This window comes from Zootoca vivipara, chromosome 11 (genome assembly GCF_965207765.1).
Source record: "Zootoca vivipara chromosome 11, rZooViv2.hap1.1, whole genome shotgun sequence".
NCBI classification, from domain to species: Eukaryota; Metazoa; Chordata; class Lepidosauria; order Squamata; family Lacertidae; genus Zootoca; species Zootoca vivipara.
In genome coordinates, this window is record NC_142594.1 from 47,597,006 (window position 1) to 47,621,852 (window position 24,847).

General features: G+C 45.3%; 1 protein-coding gene across 1 annotated transcript in view; it reads left to right on the forward strand.

Annotated features, from left to right (window-relative positions):
• The first annotated feature begins 18,737 nt into the window (after window positions 1–18,737).
• PAXIP1 (PAX interacting protein 1) overlaps window positions 18,738–24,847 on the forward strand; it is a 26,047-nt gene continuing 19,937 nt past the window's right edge. Inside the window, exons 1-5 of the mRNA XM_060280913.2 lie at window positions 18,738–19,015; window positions 20,982–21,116; window positions 22,491–22,534; window positions 23,662–23,725; window positions 23,837–23,950. Of these exons, the coding sequence (XP_060136896.1) occupies window positions 18,923–19,015; window positions 20,982–21,116; window positions 22,491–22,534; window positions 23,662–23,725; window positions 23,837–23,950 (450 nt within the window). The 5' untranslated portion in view covers window positions 18,738–18,922. The remainder of the gene's footprint in view (window positions 19,016–20,981; window positions 21,117–22,490; window positions 22,535–23,661; window positions 23,726–23,836; window positions 23,951–24,847) is intronic.

Below are 24,847 nucleotides of genomic sequence, written 5' to 3' on the forward strand. Positions count from 1 at the left end.
TCCCAGCCAAGTTAATCACACCCCTTTGTCTTCATCTGGGTTTGTTTCTTCTGGAATGGCTACCTTTCTGGCACTCAGGTATCAGGATGCCAGGGATTATCACTCAGGCAGAGGGGCTGCTGAGTAGCTGAGCTCACATGTCTATTTGAATTTCTGAAGTTTTCCCAGTGAGCCAGTACATAGGTACAGTGGTATCTTGGATTACAAACACAATTGGTTCTGGAGGTCCATACGTAATCTGAAGCGTACTTAACCTGAAGCGAACTTTCCCATTGAAAGTGGATTAATCTGTTCCAGACAGGTCGGCAGAGTACTTAAACTGAAAATACTCAAACCGAGGCGTACTTAAACCGAGGTATGACTGTACATTTATCAGTGAATTGTTACATTTGGTATTGTGCAGCAGAGGCCCTTTGAATAGATAGGAAGAAATTGTGATGAAGTGTTTTGTGGGGACAAATCACTAAAGTCGCAAAAGTGAATGTGCTGATTTTGGTAGTGGTCTGCGTGTGCATGGTGTCTGCTGGAGCGGCAAACCCCCCCCCCCCCATACATAAATTCCTGCAACACTACTCATATAAAAACATGCTGATTCCCGGACTGTCCGCGGGCCAGATTTAGAAGGCGATTGGGCCGGATCCGGCCCCCGGGCCTTAGTTTGCCTACCCATGGACTAGATTCTCTGATTCTGTGTGCAAAGGCAGTTTGAGCAGCATGCACTTCAGGTTAACTTCAGCTTGTGATTTCCAGTGGGATGGAAGCTGGTTCAAGGCAACAGACAGGAGTATTACTCCAGGATACATATGGATTAAATGTCCTGTGCACTTGGCTTCGGACACCAGCAGTGGGAGCCCATTGGCAGTGGCGTAGCTATCTGCCTGGCTGCCCGGGGCAGCAGACCTGAAGGCACCCCACCGGGGTGTGTGTGTGTCCATCGTGTGCATGCGCCGCGCGTCACGATGCATGTGTCATGACGCACACACGTGTCGCGATGCATGACACATGCGCACACAGGAGGCATGTGGCGTGGCGCCGCGGCAAACCCCTGTGAGCAAGCTGTGAAGTGAGGCAGTCTCGCTTGCATCGGGGCTTCTCCTCGATGGCGGCAACCACGTTGCGCGGCAGTGGTGTGGCCGTTGGAGGTGGTCAGCTCCGTCCAGCCTGCTGCCCTCTGCCCCCTATTACTATGCTGCTGCCCATTGGGCTGGGGGCAACCACAATGTGTGTATACTCTATGTCAGGTTTTCTACACACACTGGGAAGCATAGCCAAAGAAAAAGCTTCACCCACCATCCTTCCTGAGCAGGTTAAACCAGTTATCAGTCCTGAAACTATACGGGAGGGAACTGTAATTACACCCGTGAGCAGCTAAGTGAGTTAGCCTAGCTAGGAAGTGAAGATGCAGGCAAGTGCCAGTGTGTCTAATAAAATGCAAATCTCATTTTCTGTTTGTTGCGTGCGTCGTGAGATAACTGCTTTTGAAGAGTATTAAAAATGTGATTTAATTCACGGGCATTTTAAATACAAGAAGGCCAGCCAGGTCTTGCTACGCAGCAGCCTGGGGGCCAGAGAGGAGCAGCAATGTGTGTGTGCAGAGGGGGCAGAATGGAGGCAGGAAAGGAGAAGAAAAGGGCGCAGCAAGATGACAGGAAAATATAATGGAGCACAAGGCTGCATTAAAGCATTTCTTTTCCGGTCATCACAATCCCTCCCATGCACCGGGAGGCAAACAGTGAGTGTTTGACACCCAGAGGGAAGATCATTACGCAGTTGCATATTCAATCAAATGTCACACTCAAGGGCCTGGCTTCTTGCTTCCTGCTGCCACAGCAGCAGTAATTTATGCTGCACCTTAGCTTCTTCCAACCGTCTGGGCAGCATCATAACACAGAACAAGAGACACCGCATAGCATCCAAACCAAAGTGGACACACGGCTCTGATTCTTCCTGCCGCCATCCCATCCCCACAGTGGCAAAATCTGATGTTTGTGGTGTTCACAAGTGTGGACTTTGGGTTCTCAAATTTCAGCGGTGCCCTGTGCAGTGCTAAAATGTGGTGCCCACACTCCATTCTGCAGCATTGTTGTGGCAGCCCCTGCGGCATGGCATCCAGGGTGGCTACAGCAGTTGCGCTACCCTAAAACCGCCTCTGGTGTTGGCCTGTGCCATTACAGGCTGCAAGTAGGTGCACAAATGTTTGGATGGTGAAATGTTGTTAAGGTCTTGGAAGCGCAGTGTAGGTTGCTAGGGAGGGGCAAGCCAGAAACTTCAAGGCAGCTCTTTCTGAATGACTGTGTCTAGATGGCATCCTCGCGACGATTCTTAAAGAACCCAAATGTAAAACTGCTGATCTTAGTAGCTCAAGTCAGTACACCCTGAGTCTCTTAATCTCAGGGTTGTGGGTTCATGTTGCGCAAAAGATTCCTGCATTGCAGGGGGTTGGACTAAATGACCTTCATGGTCCCCTCCAGCTCTACAGTTCTGTGGTTCTAACAAAGATATGTAGCTTTCTCTCGAAGTCTGCCTCCATACATTGGCTACTTTCCAGTCCTCAGGTGACACCAATTTTTAAAAGGATATCTGGGGTGATCCAGAAAATGGCTGGCTGGTTAGTTCAATATCTGTTCCAGAAAAATTGGAGGAAAGCATCATTGCCAAACATATAGAATAACAGGGCTGTGCACAGACTAACCTTTCTGTAGCAAAAAATAATAATGCAGTTTTGTCTTAGTATGCTGTATGCAGTCAACATGCTATTTTCAATCTGTTGTTGTTGTTGTTGTTTAGTCGTTTAGTCGTGTCCGACTCTTCGTGACCCCATGGACCATAGCACGCCAGGCACTCCTGTCTTCCACTGCCTCCCGCAGTTTGGTCAAACTCATGTTGGTAGCTTCGAGAACACTGTCCAACCATCTCGTCCTCTGACGTCCCCTTCTCCTAGTGCCCTCAATCTTTCCCAACATCAGGGTCTTTTCCAAGGATTCTTCTCTTCTCATGAGGTGGCCAAAGTATTGGAGCCTCAGCTTCACGATCTGTCCTTCCAGGGAGCACTCAGGGCTGATTTCCTTAAGAATGGATAGGTTTGATCTTCTAGCAGTCCATGGGACTCTCAAGAGTCTCCTCCAGCACCATAATTCAAAAGCATCAATTCTTCGGCGATCAGCCTTCTTTATGGTCCAACTCTCACTTCCATACATCACTACTGGGAAAACCATAGCTTTAACTATACGGACCTTTGTCGGCAAGGTGATGTCTCTGCTTTTTAAGATGCTGTCTAGGTTTGTCATTGCTTTTCTCCCAAGAAGCAGGCGTCTTTTAATTTCGTGACTGCTGTCACCATCTGCAGTGATCTGCAGTCTATTTTCAATCTAGACTGATTCAATATCCTGCCATCCACCTGGGCAGGTGTGGCTACTTGATACATGTTTGAAAACCCTCCCCTTGGTTAGGTCACTTGTGTCTTTTCCTCCTGCCCAGGTGAAGGAGGAGGAGGAGGAGGTGGTGAGTGAGGTCTTGCTGTCTGCCTGCCCCCAGTGTCATTAGGTAGGATGGCCTACATCTGTTTTCAACTAGCTGTTACGGAAATTACGGGGGGGGGCACATCTTTAAAGTTGTTAAATGTTACAAATATTATGCCTGAATGTATCCTTTTGACTTGACAGCTCAGGGAAGATACCTAGCTTTATGAATCATATAAAATCAACCCCTTTGCCAAGTTCATCCATTCCAACGCCATTTTGCCCTTGGAAAAAGGACTCTTTCCCCTTCAACCTCCCCAAGCTTGAAGGCATGTATACACACCTCGTACCCCAGAAAACCTAGACAGCATCTTAAAAAGCAGAGACATCACCTTGCCGACAAAGGTCCGTATAGTTAAAGCTATGGTTTTCCCAGTAGTGATGTATGGAAGTGAGAGCTGGACCATAAAGAAGGCTGATCGCCGAAGAATTGATGCTTTTGAATTATGGTGCTGGAGGAGACTCTTGAGAGTCCCATGGACTGCTAGAAGATCAAACCTATCAATTCTTAAGGAAATAATCAGCCCTGAGTGCTCCCTGGAAGGACAGATCGTGAAGCTGAGGCTCCAATACTTTGGCCACCTCATGAGAAGAGAAGAATCCTTGGAAAAGACCCTGATGTTGGGAAAGATTGAGGGCACTAGGAGAAGGGGACGACAGAGGACAAGATGGTTGGACAGTGTTCTCGAAGCTACGAACATGAGTTTGACCAAACTACGGGAGGCAGTGCAAGACAGGAGTGCCTGGCGTGCTATGGTCCATGGGGTCACGAAGAGTCGGACACGACTAAACGACTAAACAACAACAACAACACCCCAGAAAATGGCCAAAGGTGACAATTGCTGGGCTCATTGTTCTCCAAGGGAAGCCAAATCTCATCACCAGACTTGCCTCAGGCAAAAGGCATTCAAAGGAAGTTCTATTGTACTTTTGGGTGGTGGGTAAAGGTAAAGGGTAAAGGGACCCCTGACCATTAGGTCCAATCGTGGACAACACTGGGGTTGCAGCGCTCATCTCGCTTTACTGGCCTACCAGCACTTGCAGTGGGGGTATATTTCACTGCCTGTTCATATGAAAGTCAGCGTCTTCACCTTCACCCTCACAGGCCGGCAATTTAGTTCTTCAAGGGGACTACCGGTAAGCAACACAGACCATTCCTTTGTAGTCCTGCTCCCACCAGCTATAATTCTTCCTAGGGTGAGCCTTTTTTATCAGTGCAGTTTGAAAATAAGACTCCTACTCACGCTGCTGCAATTTGGAAGCGACTTGGCCCGGCGCCATCTTTCCCAGAAATCAGGGAGCCGGTGTACAGCTTCCGGGTCATGTGGCCAGCATGACTAAGCTGCTTCTGGCGAACCAGCACAGCACACGGAAATGCCATTTACTTTCCCGCCAGAGCGGTACCTATTTATCTACTTGCACTTGTGCTTTCGAACTGCTACGTTGGCAGGAGCAAGGACCGAGCAACGGGAGCTCACCCCGTCGTGGGGATTCGAACCGCCGACCTTCTGATCGGCAAGCCCTAGGCTCTGTGGTTTAACACACAGCGCCACCCGCGTCCCTTTGGGTGGTGGGTACTTAAGACATATTTGCCTAGGCTAATCTTATACTTGGGTGTTGCCCTGACATATCTGTCTATATGCTGATCTTGTGTAACCCTCCCCTTTTGTGACATGTTAGTGATGTATTGAGGAGAATCTAAGTTCACTGACTGCTGTTTTGCTCCAAATTGGTTGCCTGAAATTTCGTTCTTTTACTGACTGCATGGACCCGCAGGGGACTTGTACCCCAACGAGCTGGGCTGTTGAGTAGTCTCTCAACCTGGAATTTTCCTTAACAGAGCAATACAGAATTAATCTGCTGTAAGCTTTTATTTTGGGAATGAAACTATTTTCTCATGGAGTGCTCCCCCTACTGTTGGTCTCTCTGCCTTCTGCCCTAGCAGTTTCAACGTGCACCAGCAGCCACTGGGCATTTCTATCACAATCCCATTTGCTTTTCTTTCTTCTAAACTAAAAACTCAGATATACTTTTACTGCGCTGAATGAGTCCAAAACAAACACCGCTGTTCATTTGCTAGTTCTTATAAAGGCAACTGAGAATCACATCCACTATTTCCACCCCAAAAATATATACTTGAAGTGCATCTAACCAGCAGAAATGCAAAAATAAATGAAATATTGCAAATGGCTGGTGCTTCCTTGCTTCTTCATTACTGCTAATGTGTGGAGATGATCAAAAGGGCTTATTCTGGATGCCAAATCAATGCTTCTAATTTTTGTACCAAGAGCTAGCAGCTAATTAGGGACCGAAAGTGTTTGATATGCAAGTGAATAATGTTTTCTACCTACAAGATAATAAAAAGGGATTTGTTCTTAAATAGCCATCCTAATTAATGAAGCTAAAGCAAACAGTTGAAGAATTTGTTGAATGAAGAATGAAGCTAAAGCAAAAATTTGAAGAATTTGTTGGCCTGTTGGGAACCAGCTGGGGGTAGAGGAGAGACATGCCCCTGTCCAAGGGATGCCCACGAAGGACGTGAAAGTAACAGTACTTTCCCCACTTGTGATTCCCAGCACCTGGTATTCCATAGCTTCCAACTTTTCCCACTGCAAAACTGGGCACATGTTTTCGGGACATGTTCCCGGGCGAGTAACATGACCCACGCTTCTCTCTCCTTCCCTGCCAGAGCCTCAAGAAAAACCCCTTATGAAACGTTTTTTTTTTCTTTTAACTCTTACTACAGTCATACCTCGGTTTCAGTACGCTATGGTTTGAGTACTTTCAGTTTAAGTACTCCGCGGACCCGTCTGGAACGGATTAATCCACTTTCCATTACTTTCAATGGGAAAGTTCGCTTCAGGTTAAGTACGCTTCAGGTTAAGTACTCCGCGGACCGTCTGGAACGGATTAATCCACTTTCCATTACTTTTAATGGGAAAGTTCGCTTCAGGTTAAGTACGCTTCAGGTTAAGTACAGACTTCCGGAACCAATTGTGTACTTAAACCAAGGTACCACTGTACTTAGTTGTAATCAGTTTCTCATGTTTCTAAGCTGCCCTTCCTCCAATAGCTCAGAGAGGCATTTTATTATCACAACACCCTTGCGAGGTAGGTAAGGAAAATAGCCATTCTGCCAGGATCTCCTAGCGAGCTTTGTAGCTCGACAGCAGCGTACCAATGTTAAGCAAACTTAGATTTCAAAAAGCATGTTGTAATGAATCAGTGCAATAAATAAATAAATAAATAAATAAATAAATAAATAAATAAATAAACAATATTTGGGTTGCGAATTCACGACATTGTTAATATTCAATGGTCACAACTTTAATGGGCTTTCTAGTAGCAGATCTAGGAATTGTACATATTGTGTCCAGCAGGGGGCAGCCATGTGCACACATATCTACCCTGCAGAAAGAAAAATCGAAAAGTGGAGGGGGTGGGTGGGTGGGAAACAGTTTTAAACTGGAATATTTTGTCCAATTCTGGTTGCCACATTTCCAGAAGGACATTGACAAAATGGGACAGTGTTCAGAGCAGCAGGAAGATGAGGGGTGTGCAAACCAAGTCCTATAAGGAATGGTTGGAAGACCTGGCTATACAGACTTTGAGTGAAAGGCCCTGAAAGTTCCAAGCTATATACCCCTCTGTCAGGGGGTTCTTGTGACTACTCTAGAGTAAGGACGCTCCGCATGCTTGTCTTTCAGCAGTTTTTATTTAGTGCAGGCTATTTACAGTGAGCTGGGTATGTACAACATCATATGTCTGCTCAGTCTGACGCAGAATCCGGCACTGGACCGCCCCTGGACCTCCTCCAACATAAGAGTCTCGGAACAGCAAATCTCTTTCCCCTCCTTCTCCTGCGTAATTCCAGAACCGGAGGAAAAAAGGGTCTACGCTCCATGTTTTCCTTCTCCCCCTTCCCCCCCTCTCTTCCTCCCTCCTGTGTAGCAGGGGCTCTCCCATGCTGCCAGAGCCCTGGCCCTCTCTCCCCACTTCCTGACTGGACTCCTGAGCTTCCTCGCTGCTATTGCTGCTTGGGGAGGAGCTGCTTCTGATGAGGGGAGGAGGATCCCTATATTCTCTTCCCCTTACACCCTCCTTATTAAATAAAATCAGAAAAATGAGCAAATTGTTGGAGGGAATGTGATCATTTTGGCTCCCCCCCACATTTGTGGTGAGTCAGTTAGTGGCAAATGTTTCTCAAGAAGTGGAACAGATGACAAGCCAAAAGTTTCAGTTAAATCCCCAAATCACTCTTCTTTCGCTATTTGAATTTTGAGGCCCAAGACATGATCCACAAGGAACTTGTTGTTTAACTTTTGACAGCCGACAGACTTACAACTGCAAAGCACTGCAGAACTCTAAATGCTGAACTGAGGAGAGGCAGGCAGCAGCAATTGTGGAATGTGGTCCCTGTGGTCAAATTAACTCACTGGTTGTGTGGTGGTGGTGGGAGGGGGAGGGATATCAAAATGCAGACAACTTATATGCCGCTTGGTTTTCCTTTATTAATTATGCAGCAAGGAATGAAGATGGATTGCAATATCCATGAACGCCTGGGCACCCATTGAAAGAGCATTTTGGTATAAAAGGTACAAGCTGTGTCCACACAAGCCAAAGCAGGTGAGCATAGTCGATGGGTCTCAAACCCTCGGTGAGTTAGGGGCTTCCTCTGCATGAGAAGACAGGCTCTGGCAGATTGAGTGGACGGGACCATTAGTGGATACAGTGGTTAAGAAGGCGGTTTCTGCACATGCTGTAGAGGGAAGTGAGGGTCAGATGGGGCTTGTCAACCTGGGAAGTGAGCCCATCTAGGAGAAGGAAAACCCTGATCTGAAAGCTTTGCTGCCCTCTGGGATATCTTTGGGAGAATAAAAGGCTACGGAGTCAACCCTACACAAATAGGAGTCCCTAAGACGGTTGGATGGTGCCCTGTACGCCTCCTTTCAGCAACTCCTGCAGCCAAGCTGGTGCCAAATGTCTTGCTTTCCTTTCCTTTGGACCACATCAGTGAGGCCAAGAGGGGGATCTTGTCATCTGGACAGCCCAGGACCTCCATATACAATGCCCAGACTTGAGCCCCTGGGAGATCACTTCAGTGCTGCTAACAGCAGTTTGACTTCAGCGTCAAAGGCACAGTCTCTTGAGACTGATGGATGCCAACAAGGAAAAAAAAGACTATATATAGAGACAGTGGCGAACGGTGCCGCTTGGCTGCCCGGGGCGGCACCCCCTGGGGGCGGGGCATCGCTCCGCAGCACGCATGCATCCTGAGGTCATGATGTGCGTGCCAGGACAAGTCAGGATGGACTGTGCATGTCCACGCATGCACACTTTGGGTTGGCACTGCTGCTCTGCTTGGCCGGCATGCTCTGAAGCAGAGCATGCTATGGAGCAGGTTGCCGGGTGGTGGTTTGCCGCCCGGCAACCTGCTCTGTAGCGCGCTCTGCTTCTTCCTGCTTGGGCAGAGGAAGCAAGGGGCAGGACAGGGGCCGGGGCGCTGCCCCCGCGCGCTGCCCCTGCCAAAGTGGAGCTAGGGGTGGCCCACCCCCTTTGCCCCTCCCTTGCTACGTGCCTGTTTACAGACGCTTCAACAAGTATCAGGTACCCAGAATAATGTGAGGGGGAGGGGGTGCCCTGGCTCCCACAGCACCAGCAATACTGATCCATTATTTATTAAAAGAGTATATGGAATTCTCAGCTAAATCAGTCCTCAGTTCAAATCTATAGCAGAGGACGTCAAACTTCCCAGTGCCTCACTCCATGATACAGTGGTACCTTGGTTCTCAAACTTACCGGTAATCCATTCCAGGAGTCCATTTGACTCCCTAAACCGTTCGAAAACCAAGGTGCGGCTTCCAATTGGCTGCAGGAGCTTCCTGCACTCAAGCGGAAGCAGTGTCAGACGTTCGGCTTCCGAAAAATGTTTGCAAACCGGAACACTTATTTCCGGGTTTGCGGCGTTTGGGAGCCGATTTGTTTGGCAACTAAGCCATTCGGGAACCAAGGTTCCACTGTAGTGGGAAAACAAAAGCAAGTATAATAGGAGTAAGAGTAGAAGACCGAGGAACAGCTTTCCTGGGACAAATAAATATTTGGGAAGGAATGTTCATGGATTGTCTTAGGCTAAAGTTATTTATGAAAAATAATCTTAAAAGACCTTTGAAGAAATGGTTCCAAGGAATATCCTGAAGCCATCTTTTCAAATGCCAGCTCATTGGTTTTTCATAGGCCCCCAAACCAACCTGCATTTTCTAAATTATATATCTTTTTTGCATGCTGTGTAAATGAAGGCCATTGGTGAAATGATGTCTTAGAAAGTCTGCTGTTGCTATGATATCATGTATTATTAACACAGATTGAGTAGAGGCTTATGTTCACTAGAGCAAAACAAACAATTTATGTCTGAAATTTAGTTAGAATAGCTTTGAGGGCAAACTACACAAGCCAATATAACTGAATGTGATATGATGCAGGTTTGCATATTTTTTTCCCTATTATACCTTTGTAAATTCAAACAGCATGTGGAGGGATAAGACTTATTGTAGTGACCCCCAAATGTCAGATGGCTAAAATATGTTGTGTGGGTTCAAGTTGCCAAATGTACAGCAACGTAAGAGAGGATGAAATTGCTGGGTAATTCTCTCCTTGCTTTGTCTAGTTCTTTTAGCCTTTAAAAGGAGGCCCATTTTCAGCTAGGAAAATGCTCCTGATAAGCTACATTTTATGAGCAGTCCAGTTTCTGTGCAAAAGAATAAATGGACACAAATCTGAGATGATAAATGGCAGTGTGGAAAAGCCATTAAGCTAAGGATATTCATGACTGACAGCACCATAGCTCAGTGGAAGATCATCCACATTACTTGCAGAAGGTCCCTGATTCAATCCCCAGCTTCTTTCGGTAGGGCTGGGGGTGCCCCCTGCCTAAACCCCTGGAGAGAAGTTGGCAATCAGCATAGACAATACTGAGCTGGATGGGCCATTGGTTTGACTCAGAATAAGGCAGCTTCCTGAGTTTGTAGAGTCCCTCTAATTCGTCTTCATTGTCTTCCAGTATGTTTCCGAGCACAATTCAAAGTGTTGGTGCTGACCTTTAAAGCCCTAAACGGCCTTAGCCCAGAATACCTGAAGGAGCGTCTCCACCGCCATTGTTCTGCCCTGACCCTGAGGTCCTGTGCCAAGGGCCTTCTGGCGGTTCCCTCGCTGCGAGAAGCCAAGTTACAGGGAACCAGGCAGAGGGCCTTCTCGGTAGTGGCACCCGCCCTGTGGAACGCCCTCCCACCAGATATCAAAGAGAAAAACAACTACCAGACTTTTGGAAGACACCTGAAGGTTGTTTTGGGAAGCTTTTAATGTTTAATAGACTATTGTATTTTAATATTTTGTTGGAAGCCGGCCAGAGTGGCTGGGGAAACCCAGCCAGATGGGCGGGGTATAAATAATAAATTGTTGTTGTTGTTGCATGTTTGGCCAAACTGGCAACAGCCGTGCACAACAGGGAGACAACAGAAGGTTCGGTGGAACCCTGAGTTTTGCAGAAGCACAGAAAATCTTTGTGAGAGGACCCCCAACACAGTGCAATGAGAACTGAGCCTGCTCAGAGGCCATGGGGGGGGGAATGGAAGTTGGAGTAGTGGTGGAATATAATGACTGGAATCCTGAGTAGAGAGCTCACAGCAACATATATTATGACATTTGCTGTTACCATCTTAGAATTGGGAATGACCCAGTACTCCTGAGTTGGCTTTCCACAGAATTCTCAGGTCAAACATTGAAATAAATGAGGTAGGGTGGAAAAAATGATCACACACTGTTTGAAATCTGCTCTTTAATCTGCCATGAGAGAGAAGCCCACTGAGTCCCTCCCCCCCCCCTACAATCTAGTGGTATACAAATTTTATGAAATAAAGTTATGAAGTAGGTTGGCTACATGAAACATTTACATACGCAGTATTCTAAACACTCAAGAATGAATCTCTGTCCAGGATACAAGCACCTCAAAATGTTCAATGACTTTAGAAGGAATTCCCTGGGGAAGGAGAGCTGTTTGAGCAACTGAAAATGACAGCAAACGGGGGGGGGGAGGGGGGATTTTGGCTTAAGTATGGTAATTTTCAAAGGAAATCATTTTTTATTTTTTTAAAGGAGGAGTGTGAATACAGGTAGGAACCAGGACTGAATGCTGCTATTTGAAAAGGGCTAAAAGCCATGGCAAGCTTTGAGGGGTCTGTTTCCTATATTTTTTAGTACGACCCAAACTAAATCGGGGGAACCTGTGGTCTTCCAGGTATTATTGGACTACATTTTCCACCATTGCTTTGCATCCACAATGTTGACTGGGGCTGGTGGAAGTTAAGAGTCCAACAGCATCTGGGGGCCACAAGTCCCACCATGGCTGAAGTAAAGTCATGTAAATTCACTACCTGGGGGAAGTATCCTTTCAGCTTACAAATTAATGCACTGTATCTCCAAGATTTTCTTTTTCTTTTTCTTAAACTGCTAAGGGGAAATACTACACTGTAAATATTCTCTAAGCATACAGGTTAGGAGTTCAGTTTATATTATTTGGCACAGAAATTTGTTATAACAACATTTAGCTTTAAAAGGGAAGGGTTCCATTCTAGAGACCTGTAAAAAATGTATGTTGGAAATAACTTGATTTTCATGTCTCCTCTATTTAAAATAAAATTGCCTTTTTGCTGTGAATGTTATAAAGCTGATTTCTGTTTGTGGTTTTCTCTCTCCTTTGTCTCATCTCATTAAATATCCATGCTCCAGATGGAATTAAACTTCACCCTGAGATCTTTATCATAATTGGCCAAGAAGTGAAGTTTCAGTTAAGATTGACACCTTATTAATAGGATTTTTCCTTGCCGCAAACTGACTTTAGAGATGGCTCTCAATGATTTATACATGTGCAGTGCCCTGACCTTGCATGGTTAACATCTGATATTTTAAAGAGGGCTGTCAAGTTGATGGGATTTTAAATATCAGTTGGATCTCTTATTCTCCTGATTTGTCCTGCTGAATAAATATTGGAAGACTAAAGGGGTTTGTTCTGGCACTGCCCATCATGCTAATCAGGAAGAAGCTCATGCAAAAATATTAGCAATAAGGTGGTGGTGGGGAAATAATATAACACACTTTTTTCAATAAGCTGTCTGAGGTAGGTAAGACATTGCATTAGATCTGGTGCTTTAGAAATCAGATAAGTACTTTAGTCCTTTGCATCCTTACCTGACAGTGAATACCACTGAACTCAGACTTATTTAGGAGTAAATATTTGCAGAAAGTTTGCACAGATTTGGACAGGGTGGTTCTATGGTTCTGTCACACACACTGATGGTCATTACAGCACGGGAACTCCTGGCAAAGCATAGTAGTGGGACTACTCACTCTCACCAACAAGCAAAACAATACCAGCAGGATTGAGTTTCAGTTTGTTAAACAGTATTAGCTTAACTGTCATGTGGATCCTTAGCTGACAACTGAGAGTTAGAATTCTCAGTATGCAACAGAAGGATGGGAGATATGCACATTTTGATTGGTGGGTTAAGGTTTAGAATCTTCAGCTAGACAGTGTGATTGGCTGGAGCTGGACTACAGGGGCCAGAAGAACAGTATATATGACCAAGTACTGGTCAGTAGGTGACAGTTAGTTGGTTGGTTGGAGCTGGTGCCTGGTGTCTGTGGAGTCCGGCAGAAGAAGACAGCAGAAGAAGAGGATCAGAGGGGGAGAAGGAAGACCCGAGAGGCAGGTGGAGTGGCTTGGTGGCAAAGGCTTGCTGGGGAGAGCGGATTCATTTGGCTTAGGCTAGAGACAAGAGGAAATCATGTTTGCAGCACTGAGGGGAGAAGTGAGAAGCAGCTAGGAATGTTGGTCTCTGCAGGACACCACAGGAAAGCTCCCACGGCACTGAACAGTGGTCTCTAATAACTACATTCAGGAAATGGCCCTGAAGGTAGAGTAGAGACATGGAAGTATAGAGCCCACAACCCCAACCCACCTCCTTAAGCTGTGCCAGAGCCACCTAAAGATCAAGAACAATCAGGGTCACACTTCCACAATCTCTCTCCTGACAAACATCATCAACCAGGTAGTGGTAGACCATGGTATTTTCAGTGCATGACTGGGCCTGAAGCCAGGCTGGAATGGATCCAAGTACAGTGGAACCTCGGTTTATGAACACCTCGGTTTATGAATTTTCGGTTTATGAACGCCGCGGACCCATCTGGAACGGATTAATTCACTTTCCATTACTTTTAATGGGAAAGTTCGCTTCAGTTTATGAACGCTTCAGTTTATGAACAGACTTCCGGAACCAATTACACCCATGTTTCAGTTTATGAACGCTTCAGTTTAAGTACTTCACGGACCCGTCTGGAACGGATTAATCCACTTTCCATTACTTTCAATGGAAAAGTTCGCTTCAGTTTATGAACGGTTACTCCGCGGACCGTCTGGAACGGATTAATCCACTTTCCATTACTTTCAATGGGAAAGTTCGCTTCAGTTTATGAACGCTTCAGTTTATGAACAGACTTCCGGAACCAATTGTGTTCATAAACCGAGGTACCACTGTAATCAATTTCCTCCAAGCATGCTTGAAGCTGGATCGCCACCACCTTTGTGAGCACCTTGCCCCAAAAGGGGTTATTTGCAGTACAGTAGTTGTTGAACATTTATGTGTCTAGGGTGGTCTTCTCATGGAGGGAGTGCAGTATCTCCTCCTTTAAGGTGGATTTTTCCTCATTGTACAGCTATACAGAAGCTATTGGGGGGGTGTCACAAAAAAGGGAGTAAAAATGAGAAACAGAATCATACTGTACAAGTCAAACTTTTGTTTTAGAAAGACTTCCTACCCGTCTCCATGATTTGATCAAACCAGCTGTGGAAGTCATGAGCTTTCATTTTTTGAACTACTTCACACATTGGAACTGAAACTGCTTTTGCTCAATATTGCCCCTCCTTTTCTGCCCATTATTGCCCCTCCTTTCTGCTTTGTAGGGTCATCATCCTTAGTGGCCATTCTGTTATCCATTTACAAGCACTAAGCGCCTGCCCAGACGTCTATAAAAGTAAGTAATAAACAGCCAGTTATACTCTGTCTAAAATGCATAGCTCTGACAGCTCGCACTTCCTAGCACTAATTAAAGCTCACCATCTAAATGTCTCTTGTAACATCTGTGTGTCTGGCTTCGATCTTTGAACTAGCCATAAACCTAACACCTAGCCCTGCACTCTTCCTTGGGGCTTTCGAAATTTGTTCTGAGGAGGGCACCACCTTTCCTGAAAGAACAGCTGTGTGAACCCAGGAGGCTAGATAGCTTCTTCCCCACATTGTTTAGAAAGTCTATTCAGCACATAATAAATGGGAAGCTACTCACTCACAGTGTTCATTCATTGCAAAAGCCTGTGTTGGTGTATGTAAAATACAAGTGGGTTGAGAGGGGGCAAAGGGATGGATGGGGCATTCCACTTTGTCCCCTTCCCTTCATAAACCATCTGTGGGTTGGTGCAGATGAGTATACTTGTGTGGGCAAATGATTCACCTTAGTTCATAGGGTTTGCATTTTTTCAAAAAGTGGATGGTAAAGTTGTTGGGCTTTTTTGGCAAAGTTGTTGTTGAGCTTTTCTTCCCTGGGGGGCGGGGGGACAAAGCTGTTGAGCCTTTATCAGTTTTGAAATTGGGCATTTACACTGTCAACATTGGTTGCCATATGTCCAGATTTTCCCAGACATTTAGCTGATTTCTACCCAGACACTGCTTTCAAATACAGTATTATGGTATCTTTTGCTCCCATATGTCTGTTATATCTGGAATTCAATAAAATATGGTTTAAATATGGTTTAAAAATTCTACTAAAAAAGTAGAATTTGCTTTCTTTCTCCTCCTCTCCCCTTTCCTTTTCATATTCCGTTTATTAGGCAGTGTGCCTGCAGGCAGATACTACTGGTATGTTGCTTTAATCGTGGTATGATGCTTATAGAACTTTAGATGTTTTAGGTGTGTTAGTAATAATAATCCTAATAGTTTATTAACCCTGTTAACCGCAATGTTTTATGGTTTCTTCCCCCAAAGAATCCTGGTAGTTGTAGTTTAGCAAGGATGCTGAAGCTTCCGTGTTAGGAAAGGGTGGCTCATACTGTGCACACCTGTAAATGTCTACTCAGAAGCTGGCCCTGTTAGGTCCAATGGGGCTTACTCCCTGGCAAATGAGTGCAGCTTTCAAACACGTCTAGTCCCTCCTACGCCAGCCCATTCTGGCCAAGCAACAGCCAACTCTCTGCAATCAGCACTTGGTGTTTGCTGCCCTCGGCTGCAAATATACAGGTGAAATTTGGAAAATTAGAATATCGTCGAAAAGTGCATTTATTTCAGTAATGCAACTTACAAGGTGAAACCAATATATGAGATAGATGGATGACATACAAAGCAAGATATGTCAAGCCTTTATTTGTTGTAATTGTAATCATTTGTCATTAGGTGGGTCAATTGTAAATGGAATATAATTAATGAAATGTAATAGCGATGTTTATTTTTGTATTATTGTAACTATTTGTTTTATTACTGTGGAATTTCCAAAAGAAAGCATTTGTAAAAATTAAAGAATTTTTTTTAAATAAGTTGCATTACTGAAATAAAGGCACTTTTCAACGATATTTTAATTTTCCGAGTTTCACCTGTATAAGCATTGTAAGTGAAATATAAGCATTAGACATTTTAACTTTATATTTGACTTTATTCAGTAATATTTTATTCTGAAATGTTCCATTTGATGTTTTAATATAGGTTGTAAACTGCTTTGAGATTTCCCCCCTTAAAAATATGAAGTATAGAAACAGATATGGAGGTCTCGTACACCCCAGGTACATAGCTGCCAAGTTTTCCCTTTTCTCACGAGGAAGCCTATTCAGCATAAGGGAATTTCCCTTAAAAAACGGGATAACTTGGCAGCTATGCCCAGGTAGTGTGGTTGCTGACCTTGAGCCAGACATCTTGGAGAGTGAAGTCAAATGGGCCTTAGAAAGCACTGCTAATAACAAGGCCAGTGGAAGTGATGATATTCCAGCTGAACAATTTAAAATTTTAAAAGATGATGCTGTTAAGGTGCTACACCCAATATGCCAGCAAGTTTGGAAAACTTGGCAATGGCCAGAGGATTGGAGAAGATCAGTCTACATCCCAATTCCAAAGAAGGGCAGTGCCAAAGAATGCTCCAATTACTGCATAATTGGGCTCATTTCACACGCTAGCAAGGTTATGCTTAAAACTCTACAAGGCAGGCTTAGGCAGTATGTGGACCGAGAACTCCCAGAAGTGCAAGCTGGATTTTGAAGGGGCAGAGGAACCAGAGACCAAATAGCAAACATGCGCTGGATTATGGAGAAAGCTAGAGAGTTCCAGAAAAAACATCTACTTCTGTTTCATTGACTATGCAAAAGCCTTTGACTGTATTGACCACAGCAAACTATGGCAAGTTCTTAAAGAAATGGGAGTGTCTGATCACCTCATCTGTCTCCTGAGAAATCTCTATGTGGGACAAGAAGCTACAGTTAGAACTGGATATGGAACAACTGATTGGTTCAAAATTGGGAAAGGAGTACGACAAGGTTGTATATTGTCTCGCTGCTTATTTAACTTAAATGCAGAATTCATCATGCGAAAGGCTGGACTAGATGAATCCCAAGCCGGAATTAAGATTGCCAGAAGAAATATCAACAACCTCAGGTATGCAGATGACACAACCTTGATGGCAGAAAGTGAGGAGGAATTAAAGAACCTTTTAATGAGGGTGAAAGAGGAGAGCGCAAATTATGGTCCGAAGCTCAACATCAAAAAAACCAAGATCATGGCCACTGGTCCCATCACCTCCTGGCAAATAGAAGGAGAAGAAATGGAGGCAGTGAGAGATTTTACTTTCTTGGGCTCCTTGATCACTGCAGATGGTGACAGCAGTCACGAAATTAAAAGACGCCTGCTTCTTGGGAGAAAAGCAATGACAAACCTAGACAACATCTTAAAAAGCAGAGACATCACCTTGCTGACAAAGGTCCGTATAGTTAAAGCTATGGTTTTCCCAGTAGTGATGTATGGAAGTGAGAGCTGGACCATAAAGAAGGCTGAATTGATGCTTTTGAATTATGGTGCTGGAGGAGACTCTTGAGAGTCCCATGGACAGCAAGAAGATCAAACCTATCCATTCTGAAGGAAATCAGCCCTGAGTGCTCACTGGAAGGACAGATCCTGAAGCTGAGGCTCCAATACTTTGGCCACCTCATGAGAAGAGAAGAATCCTTGGAAAAGACCCTGATATTGGGAAAGATGGAGGGCACTAGGAGAAGGGGACGACAGAGGACGAGTTGGTTGGACAGTGTTCTCGAAGCTGCCAAAATTAGTCTGACCAAACTGCGGGAGGCAGTGCAAGACAGGAGTGCCTGGCGTGCTATGGTCCATGGGGTCACGAAGAGTCGGACACGACTAAACAACAAATAGAAACAGAGTACTTACTTGCGACCCAGCTGTATTATTAATTAGTTAATTAATTGTACGACTGTACAACTGATGGCTAGGGAGGTGGAAGGGTGGGGAAACGGGATGTTTCTTATGTATTAATGGCTTTTCTAGCTTCGTAAACTCATAAAATCAAATAAAAATAATTGAAAAAAGAAATGAAATTAGCCAGATCTACCAGTAGATCCTTATTTACCCACACCCCTGCTTTATGGGATAGAGACCCGGTTGCAGGGTCATTACAACAGAGCGGGTGAAATGAGCGCGGGTGTTTGTTTGTTTTTAAATAAGGACTAGGCAAGAGGAGCGAACTAGGCCGTCGCGAGCCACAAGGCAGCGGAAGCTCTTTTCGCGGCGCAAGAAAGCAAAAGCCGAGGGGGCGGAGCTAAGGGCGGAAAGAGGCGGGGACTGCAGCTGCCCGGGCTTACTCCAACTGCTTTGTTGGTGGGCGGAATCCAGAAGAGTCCATTATTCCCACTAGCAAGGGGGAGCGCGGCTCTTCCTCAACCCCGTCCCCACTCAGTCTTCAAAGACGGACGGTTCAAACTTTCTGTCCCGAGTCACGGCCGCGCGGGCTCTCCGTTAAGCTGACGGCAGGCTGCGAGCGGCGGGGGCCGACGGAGCACCCCGCGCTCCCTTCCTTCCTCACCCGTCCCTCCCCGCTACACGCACGCCTCCCCCCCCGCCTTGCCGGAGGGAGATGGTTCGTTCCTCAGCGCGCGCGCCCTGCTCCCGCGGTTCGGCGGCCGCCGCTGCCTCGGAGGGGGGAAGGGCGAGGGAGAGGGAGACCCGGGGCTTCGCGAGGGGAGCCTCCTCGGCCCAGGACCCGAGGCGGCCGCTCTCCCCTCCCTTTCTCAAAAGCCGCCCAGCCGGGAGGGACCATCCATGGCGAAAGAAGCCGAAGAGCGGGAGCTGAAGGTTCCCGAGGAGATGTTCAAAGATGTCAAGTTCTTCGCCGTGGGAGACATAGGCGCCGAGGTGCGTTTCTCGGGCGGGCTCCCCTCACACGCGCCCCGTCCGCCTTCGGGCGCTTCTAATGGCCTCCTCCCTCGTAAGCCGACGCGGGCCACGCTCTGACAGCGGCTCGCGCCGGTTTTTTTGAGCGCGCGGCCTCTCGGGAAGGGAGGGGGGAGTTGGGGCGCGCGTTCGAAACCCCCCGTCCTCCCCCACGCGCCTGGGGGCGGCCGTTAACGGCTCCCAACGGTCCCCTCCTTCCCTCCCCCTCCTTTTTACAGTATTTCTGTTGCCGGTGTCTCGCCGTCCCACGCGCCTCCTGGAGCCGGGCAGGCCCTACGGCGGCCTCGGCTGGCTGGCTGATTAGGGAGGCAGGCAGGGAGGGAGGCGGCAGAGGGGGCTGCCCTTCTCTTTTCCTCCCTTCACGGCTCCCCCAGAGTGTGGCACCTGCCCTGCTTCCTTTCCCTCCTGCCGCAAACTCGCGCTTTCCTCTTTTTCGGCCTGAGTTGGGGACGCGGCCAGGACTAGGCCCCGTCCTCGGTTTTCTCCGCCTGCTCTCCTCCTCTTCACCTGCCAGGCGTCCCCTCCTTTACCCGAGGATCTCAATTTTATAAATCCGAGGGAAAGGGGAAGGAGGGCCGGCTCGAGTAAATGGCACCTAACCGTGTAGGGAAGCTTTTCTTGACGGTAGTCAGGCTGCAGGGGAGAGGCGCGGGTTCCTGCGTGTAAACAAAATTATCTCCGTACTGTATTCAAATATAGGGTTCGCAGGGAGAGGGCTAGGCTGTATCCTTTCCCCTGAGGTGGTAGTTTTCTACATCCAAGGCGGTGGAGGGGAGAGCATTAAATATCAGCCTGAAGTGATTCAGACAACAGGAAAGTTTTTCTTCTTCATTAGCTGGCCCTGATTGCATCACAGTTTTCACAGCTGTCTTGAGGCAAGGCACAAGTCTCATTAACAATATCCTCCTGGTTATTGACATCTCTTGCCATTTTGTCCCTTGATCCTATCTCTGTCCAGCCTTCTTGTAGGCAAAATAATTCATCTCTACCTGCACTCTGATTGTTTTGGTAGCTTTTCTTAAATTCATACATACCCATATCAGTTTCTGGATTCTGGACAAGCTTCTCACCCTTTATTTTCATACCCTCTGTGTCTTGCTTCTTGTGTCTTGCTTCTTGTGTCTTGTTTCATTCTCTCCTGTGCTCACACCATCCAGCTCCATCCCCAGCCTTCCAGAAGTCCCTTGCACCTTCAAATAACTGCCCTTCTGACTGAAAATGTCTCTCAGAACACCTCGGTTACACTGCCTCTCTTCCTTCAAACCTTTTCTTAAAACACATTTTCTGCAAAACCTTTAGCTTAGCTACCAAGCCTACATACCATGTTCCAGCTAATCTTAAGTACATGCAACTGAAATAAACATTGTTTCTCTGTGCACCCTGGCCTCCATTTCTGTCACCTTCCTCTGGTGCAAACCTCTATACTGTATATGTATCATCCTATAATGATAAAGATGTGAGCAAATGCATTATACTTAGATTTTCACACTGCTACTGGAAATCTTGCATACGCAATCCACAATCAGTGGTAAGCCTGCAACAACAGCATCAAAACAATGAAATGGAATAGGAAGCAAAAGTGAATTTAGAATTCAGATTCCTTTCATGCAAGAATCTTGATTGGAAAAGGCAATGAAAAGAAACGTTTGCATCACCTTGCATTTCACTTCGCACTGCAATAGCCTAAAATGTGCCTATTTGTGCCTGCTTGTATTGCCACAGTAAGAGCTGGACATGATAGGAGACCAGGGTGAGTAGCTCGGATTCCCATGGTTGTCTGTTGCAGTTTGGCTGTGCACAAGGAGTACTTATATGGGGAAATATCTGGCTTTAATGTAAACAAGCCTCTAGGGAAAAAGTGGCTTCAATAGTGTCTAACATCTGCATTTTCCTGAAAGCGAAAACCAAAAGCCCTCTTGTTTTGTAGGTTATTCGGCTTTTGAAAGATGGCAAGGCAAAGGAGGTTTCTTACAATGCTCTGGCATCACACATCATTTCAGAAGATGGAGACAATCCAGAAGTTGGTGAATCTCGTGAAGTCTTTGATCTTCCAGTAGTAAAAGTGAGTACCTACAACATTAGAATTGATACTTTTAACTACAGGAAACCTAATTTTAGTGCAGGACCTTCAGGGTTATTCATATGTTAAAATCAGCACTTGAGTGCAAAAAAGTACTATATGTGGGAAACCCTGTATCCAGAACCTGAAATGTGAATGTGGCGATCCATTGTACCTAAGTGTGCTTATGATGAGAGTAAAGGTAAAGGGAACCCTGACCATTCAGGACGACTCTGGGGATGCGGCGCTCATCTCGCTTTACTGGCTGAGGGAGCCGGAATACAGCTTCTGGGTCATGTGGCCCGCATGACTAAGCCGCTTCTGGCAAAGCAGAGCAACGCACGGAAATGCCATTTACCTTCCCGCCGGAGCGGTACCTATTTACTTTCACTCTGACATGCTTTCAAACTGCTAGGTTGGCAAGAGCAGGGACAGCAACCGGGATTCGAACCGCAGACCTTCTGATCGGTTTAGACCCCAGGCCACCCGCTGAGAGTACTATATATTAATTCAGCGCACTAGCTCTCACCCTCAAAATGGAATAATGCTAGCAAGTCAACAATAATCTGGCTGGCAAGGGAACAATAATGCTAGCAAGTCAACAATAATCTGGCTGGCAAGGGAAAGATATTGATTTATAAAAGAACATAAAAATATACATTACCATGAACTTGTAAAAGTTTTCATGATTCTTATGCGGTGCTTGGGAATGCTAATAACAAGGGAGTGGTCACAGCTCAGTGATAGATCACATGATTTGCATACAGAATGTTCCAGGTTCTGTTCCTCTCATCTTCAGTTAGGAATGGGGAAGCCTGCTCTCTGCAACTCTATACAGCCACTGCCGTTGTAGTGTAATGTAGACAATATAGAATAGGATGAACCAATGTTGACTTAGTGACCTTGTTTCCACAACGTGGTAAGCCAAACTATGACTTACAGAGAGTGGCTTGCAGCTGCTGTGCTCCTCCCTGGTATTTTTTTTTACTTCTGCACTGTGCTGTGCTGGGCCAAGGTTTGGTTTAGTAGTACATAGTCCAAACCTGGGCTTGTAATATACCTTTCTCCTCAATAACCATAAGCCGGCTTTGAAGGCATGCTAAGCCATACCTTGACTTAGTTCAGCACACGAGTAAAAACGTACTGGGGAAGAGCAAAGCAGCATGCATGGTCTCAGTAAGCTTAGTTTGGCTTCCTGTGCTGTGCAAAACCAGGGTGCTATAAGGCAAGTTCCTGTGTTCCTGTCAATAGATGTTAAATAGCTGGTTGGTTAATTTAAATTTGGTACATATTTGTTAAATAGACAGTTAATTATAGGATGTAATGTGCATTGTCTATTGGCAACTCACTACATGCATTATTTTCACCTGTTTTTAGCCTTCTTGGGTGACTTTGTCGGTTCGATGTGGAGTTCTTCTGCCGTATCCTTTTTGGTTAAAATGTTAACATGTGTTATGCTTATTTAAAACTTAATACCAGCAGAATATTGCCTAGCACAGCAGCTGTTCTAGAGGATTAATTCTTTATATGACTGAGGTAGTGTTAGTGGATGGTTCCTTTGACTGGATGGATGGGAGGTTGCCTGCTCTTGATAGGGTTACACTCTCTCTGACGAAGTGGGTACACAGTTTACAGGTACCATTGCTGTCACGAGGCTCAGGTGGCCTCAGTGGTGTGAGGTACCTTCCATCAGCTCTAGCTGGTGGTCCAGCTGTGCCTTTTTCTGGACAGCAATAGCTTAACCTCTATCATCTATGCTTTGGTAACCTCTAGGTTAGATTACTGCAAAATGTAATACGTTGGGCTGTCTCTCAAGATGGTTTGGAAACTTCAACTGGTGCAGAATTCTGCGGCCATCATACCGATCCTGGTCCAACTGCAGTGACTGCTGGTTAGTTTCTGGGACCAGTTAAAAGTGCTGGTTTTAACCCATTAAGCCTTGTGGCTTAGGACCGCAATACCTTAAGGACCATCTCTCCCCATATGAACCAACCCAGACACTGCAATCATCACCTGAGGCCCTTCTTCATGTGCCTCCTCTGTGAGAGGTCTGGAGGGCAACAACATGAGAACCGTCTGTTACAGGTGTGTACCTGGACTCACATGTGCACAGGCAGCACTTAGGTATGTTCAGTTACAGTATAGTAGGTTAGAAAGTTAGAGGCAAAGGCTCTAAACATGTGCCAGGGAGTAGAGTATTAGGGAACTCAGGAGGACAAACCTCCAGATAAACATGCATAGGATTAAACTATACTGTATTAAGTGATATGTTTGGATCCGCCCATTTATATTTGTGGTTGATGTGTGACTCTAACCTGAATTGGTGAGATCCAAGTTGAAGATTAGGAAACATAACCCATTATTATTATTAGAATTAGAATTTATATACTGCCCTATACCTGGAGGTCTCAGGGCGGTTCACAGAATAAAATATTTTTAGAAGTATTCATAAGATTTTTCTTAGCTATTTGAGAAGTTTTTGGTAAACTTGCACCGGTTATTCACTTTACATCTCATTCATATTATATCCTTGACTTAATTTTGTCAGAGTAAATGGTTTCTCCCCAGAATCCTGTCAGATCTTTTTCGGAGTTGCTGCTTGTCTGTCTCAGGTAAGAGGTTTATCCAGATAGTTGTATGTTTATGCTGATAGCCAAATGATGTGTCAGAAAATGCTATTTTCCTTAATATGTAGTGGTAATTTTTTTTACCTTTTCTGATAGGTTTCCGCTGAAGACCGAAGTACACTGTGGGCTTTGATTACGTTTTATGGTGGAGATTGCCGGCTGAGCCTCAATAAAAAATGCACTCATTTGATTGTACCTGAGCCAAAAGGGGTAAGAGTTTTATTATGTTGACATGTTTTCCTATTTTAATGTTACTTTGACTTGCTGAGATAGAATCAGCATGATTTCTACGAAGAAATCTTCCCTTGTCAACCTTTTATATTTTTTGGAGGGATCCATTCAATATGTAGCTGGGAGTGATTTATAAGCATTTCATTTCAGAAAGCTTTTGATGAAATCAAAGGAAATTGGCATTCATGGTCATGAAGTACTGATTCATTTGTGTTTTGGTAAAAGATTAAAATATAGGATGGAGAGTAGCAATAAATTACTAATTAATTTTCACAGTGGAAGGAAGTTAGACTGGGATCGCCTAATTATTTTTTATTTTGTGAAAAATAACCAGTATTATTTAATTTTATAAATGATCTGAGGTTACAGTGGGATAGCCAATGTGCACTAAATATTCAGAATGGTAAAATGGTGAGCAAATCATAAAGATCTTGCATCAGTCAGCAAATTATTTTGAGTAGTACAGCTAAATATGGATATGGAACCAAGACAGCTTTAGTTTTTTGCTTATATCACATGAACCTCAGTTTATTACAGCCTTCTAAAGCAGTCTGCAAAAGTTACTACCTTGTAATAAAAATCAGTAGCCATTTTTTTGCTGGGATCAGAAGTCGGGGTACCCCTTGCGTAGCAGCCTGTTCTGTTTTATGCTGGGTACAGGGAAGGAACAGAGGGTTGCAAACCTCCTCCAGTCCACTCACCTACATGTGCTTATGTGCACAAAATTCCTTGCTGTGAATGGCTACCAGGCTAGTGCTTAAATATAAATTTCATTTATTTCTGCTATTTAAGTCTCCAAGTTGCATTTATTTGACTGGAAAGCGCTTCAGTATTCTCAAGTACTGTATCAATACTTTTTTCAGCCTGTACTGTATT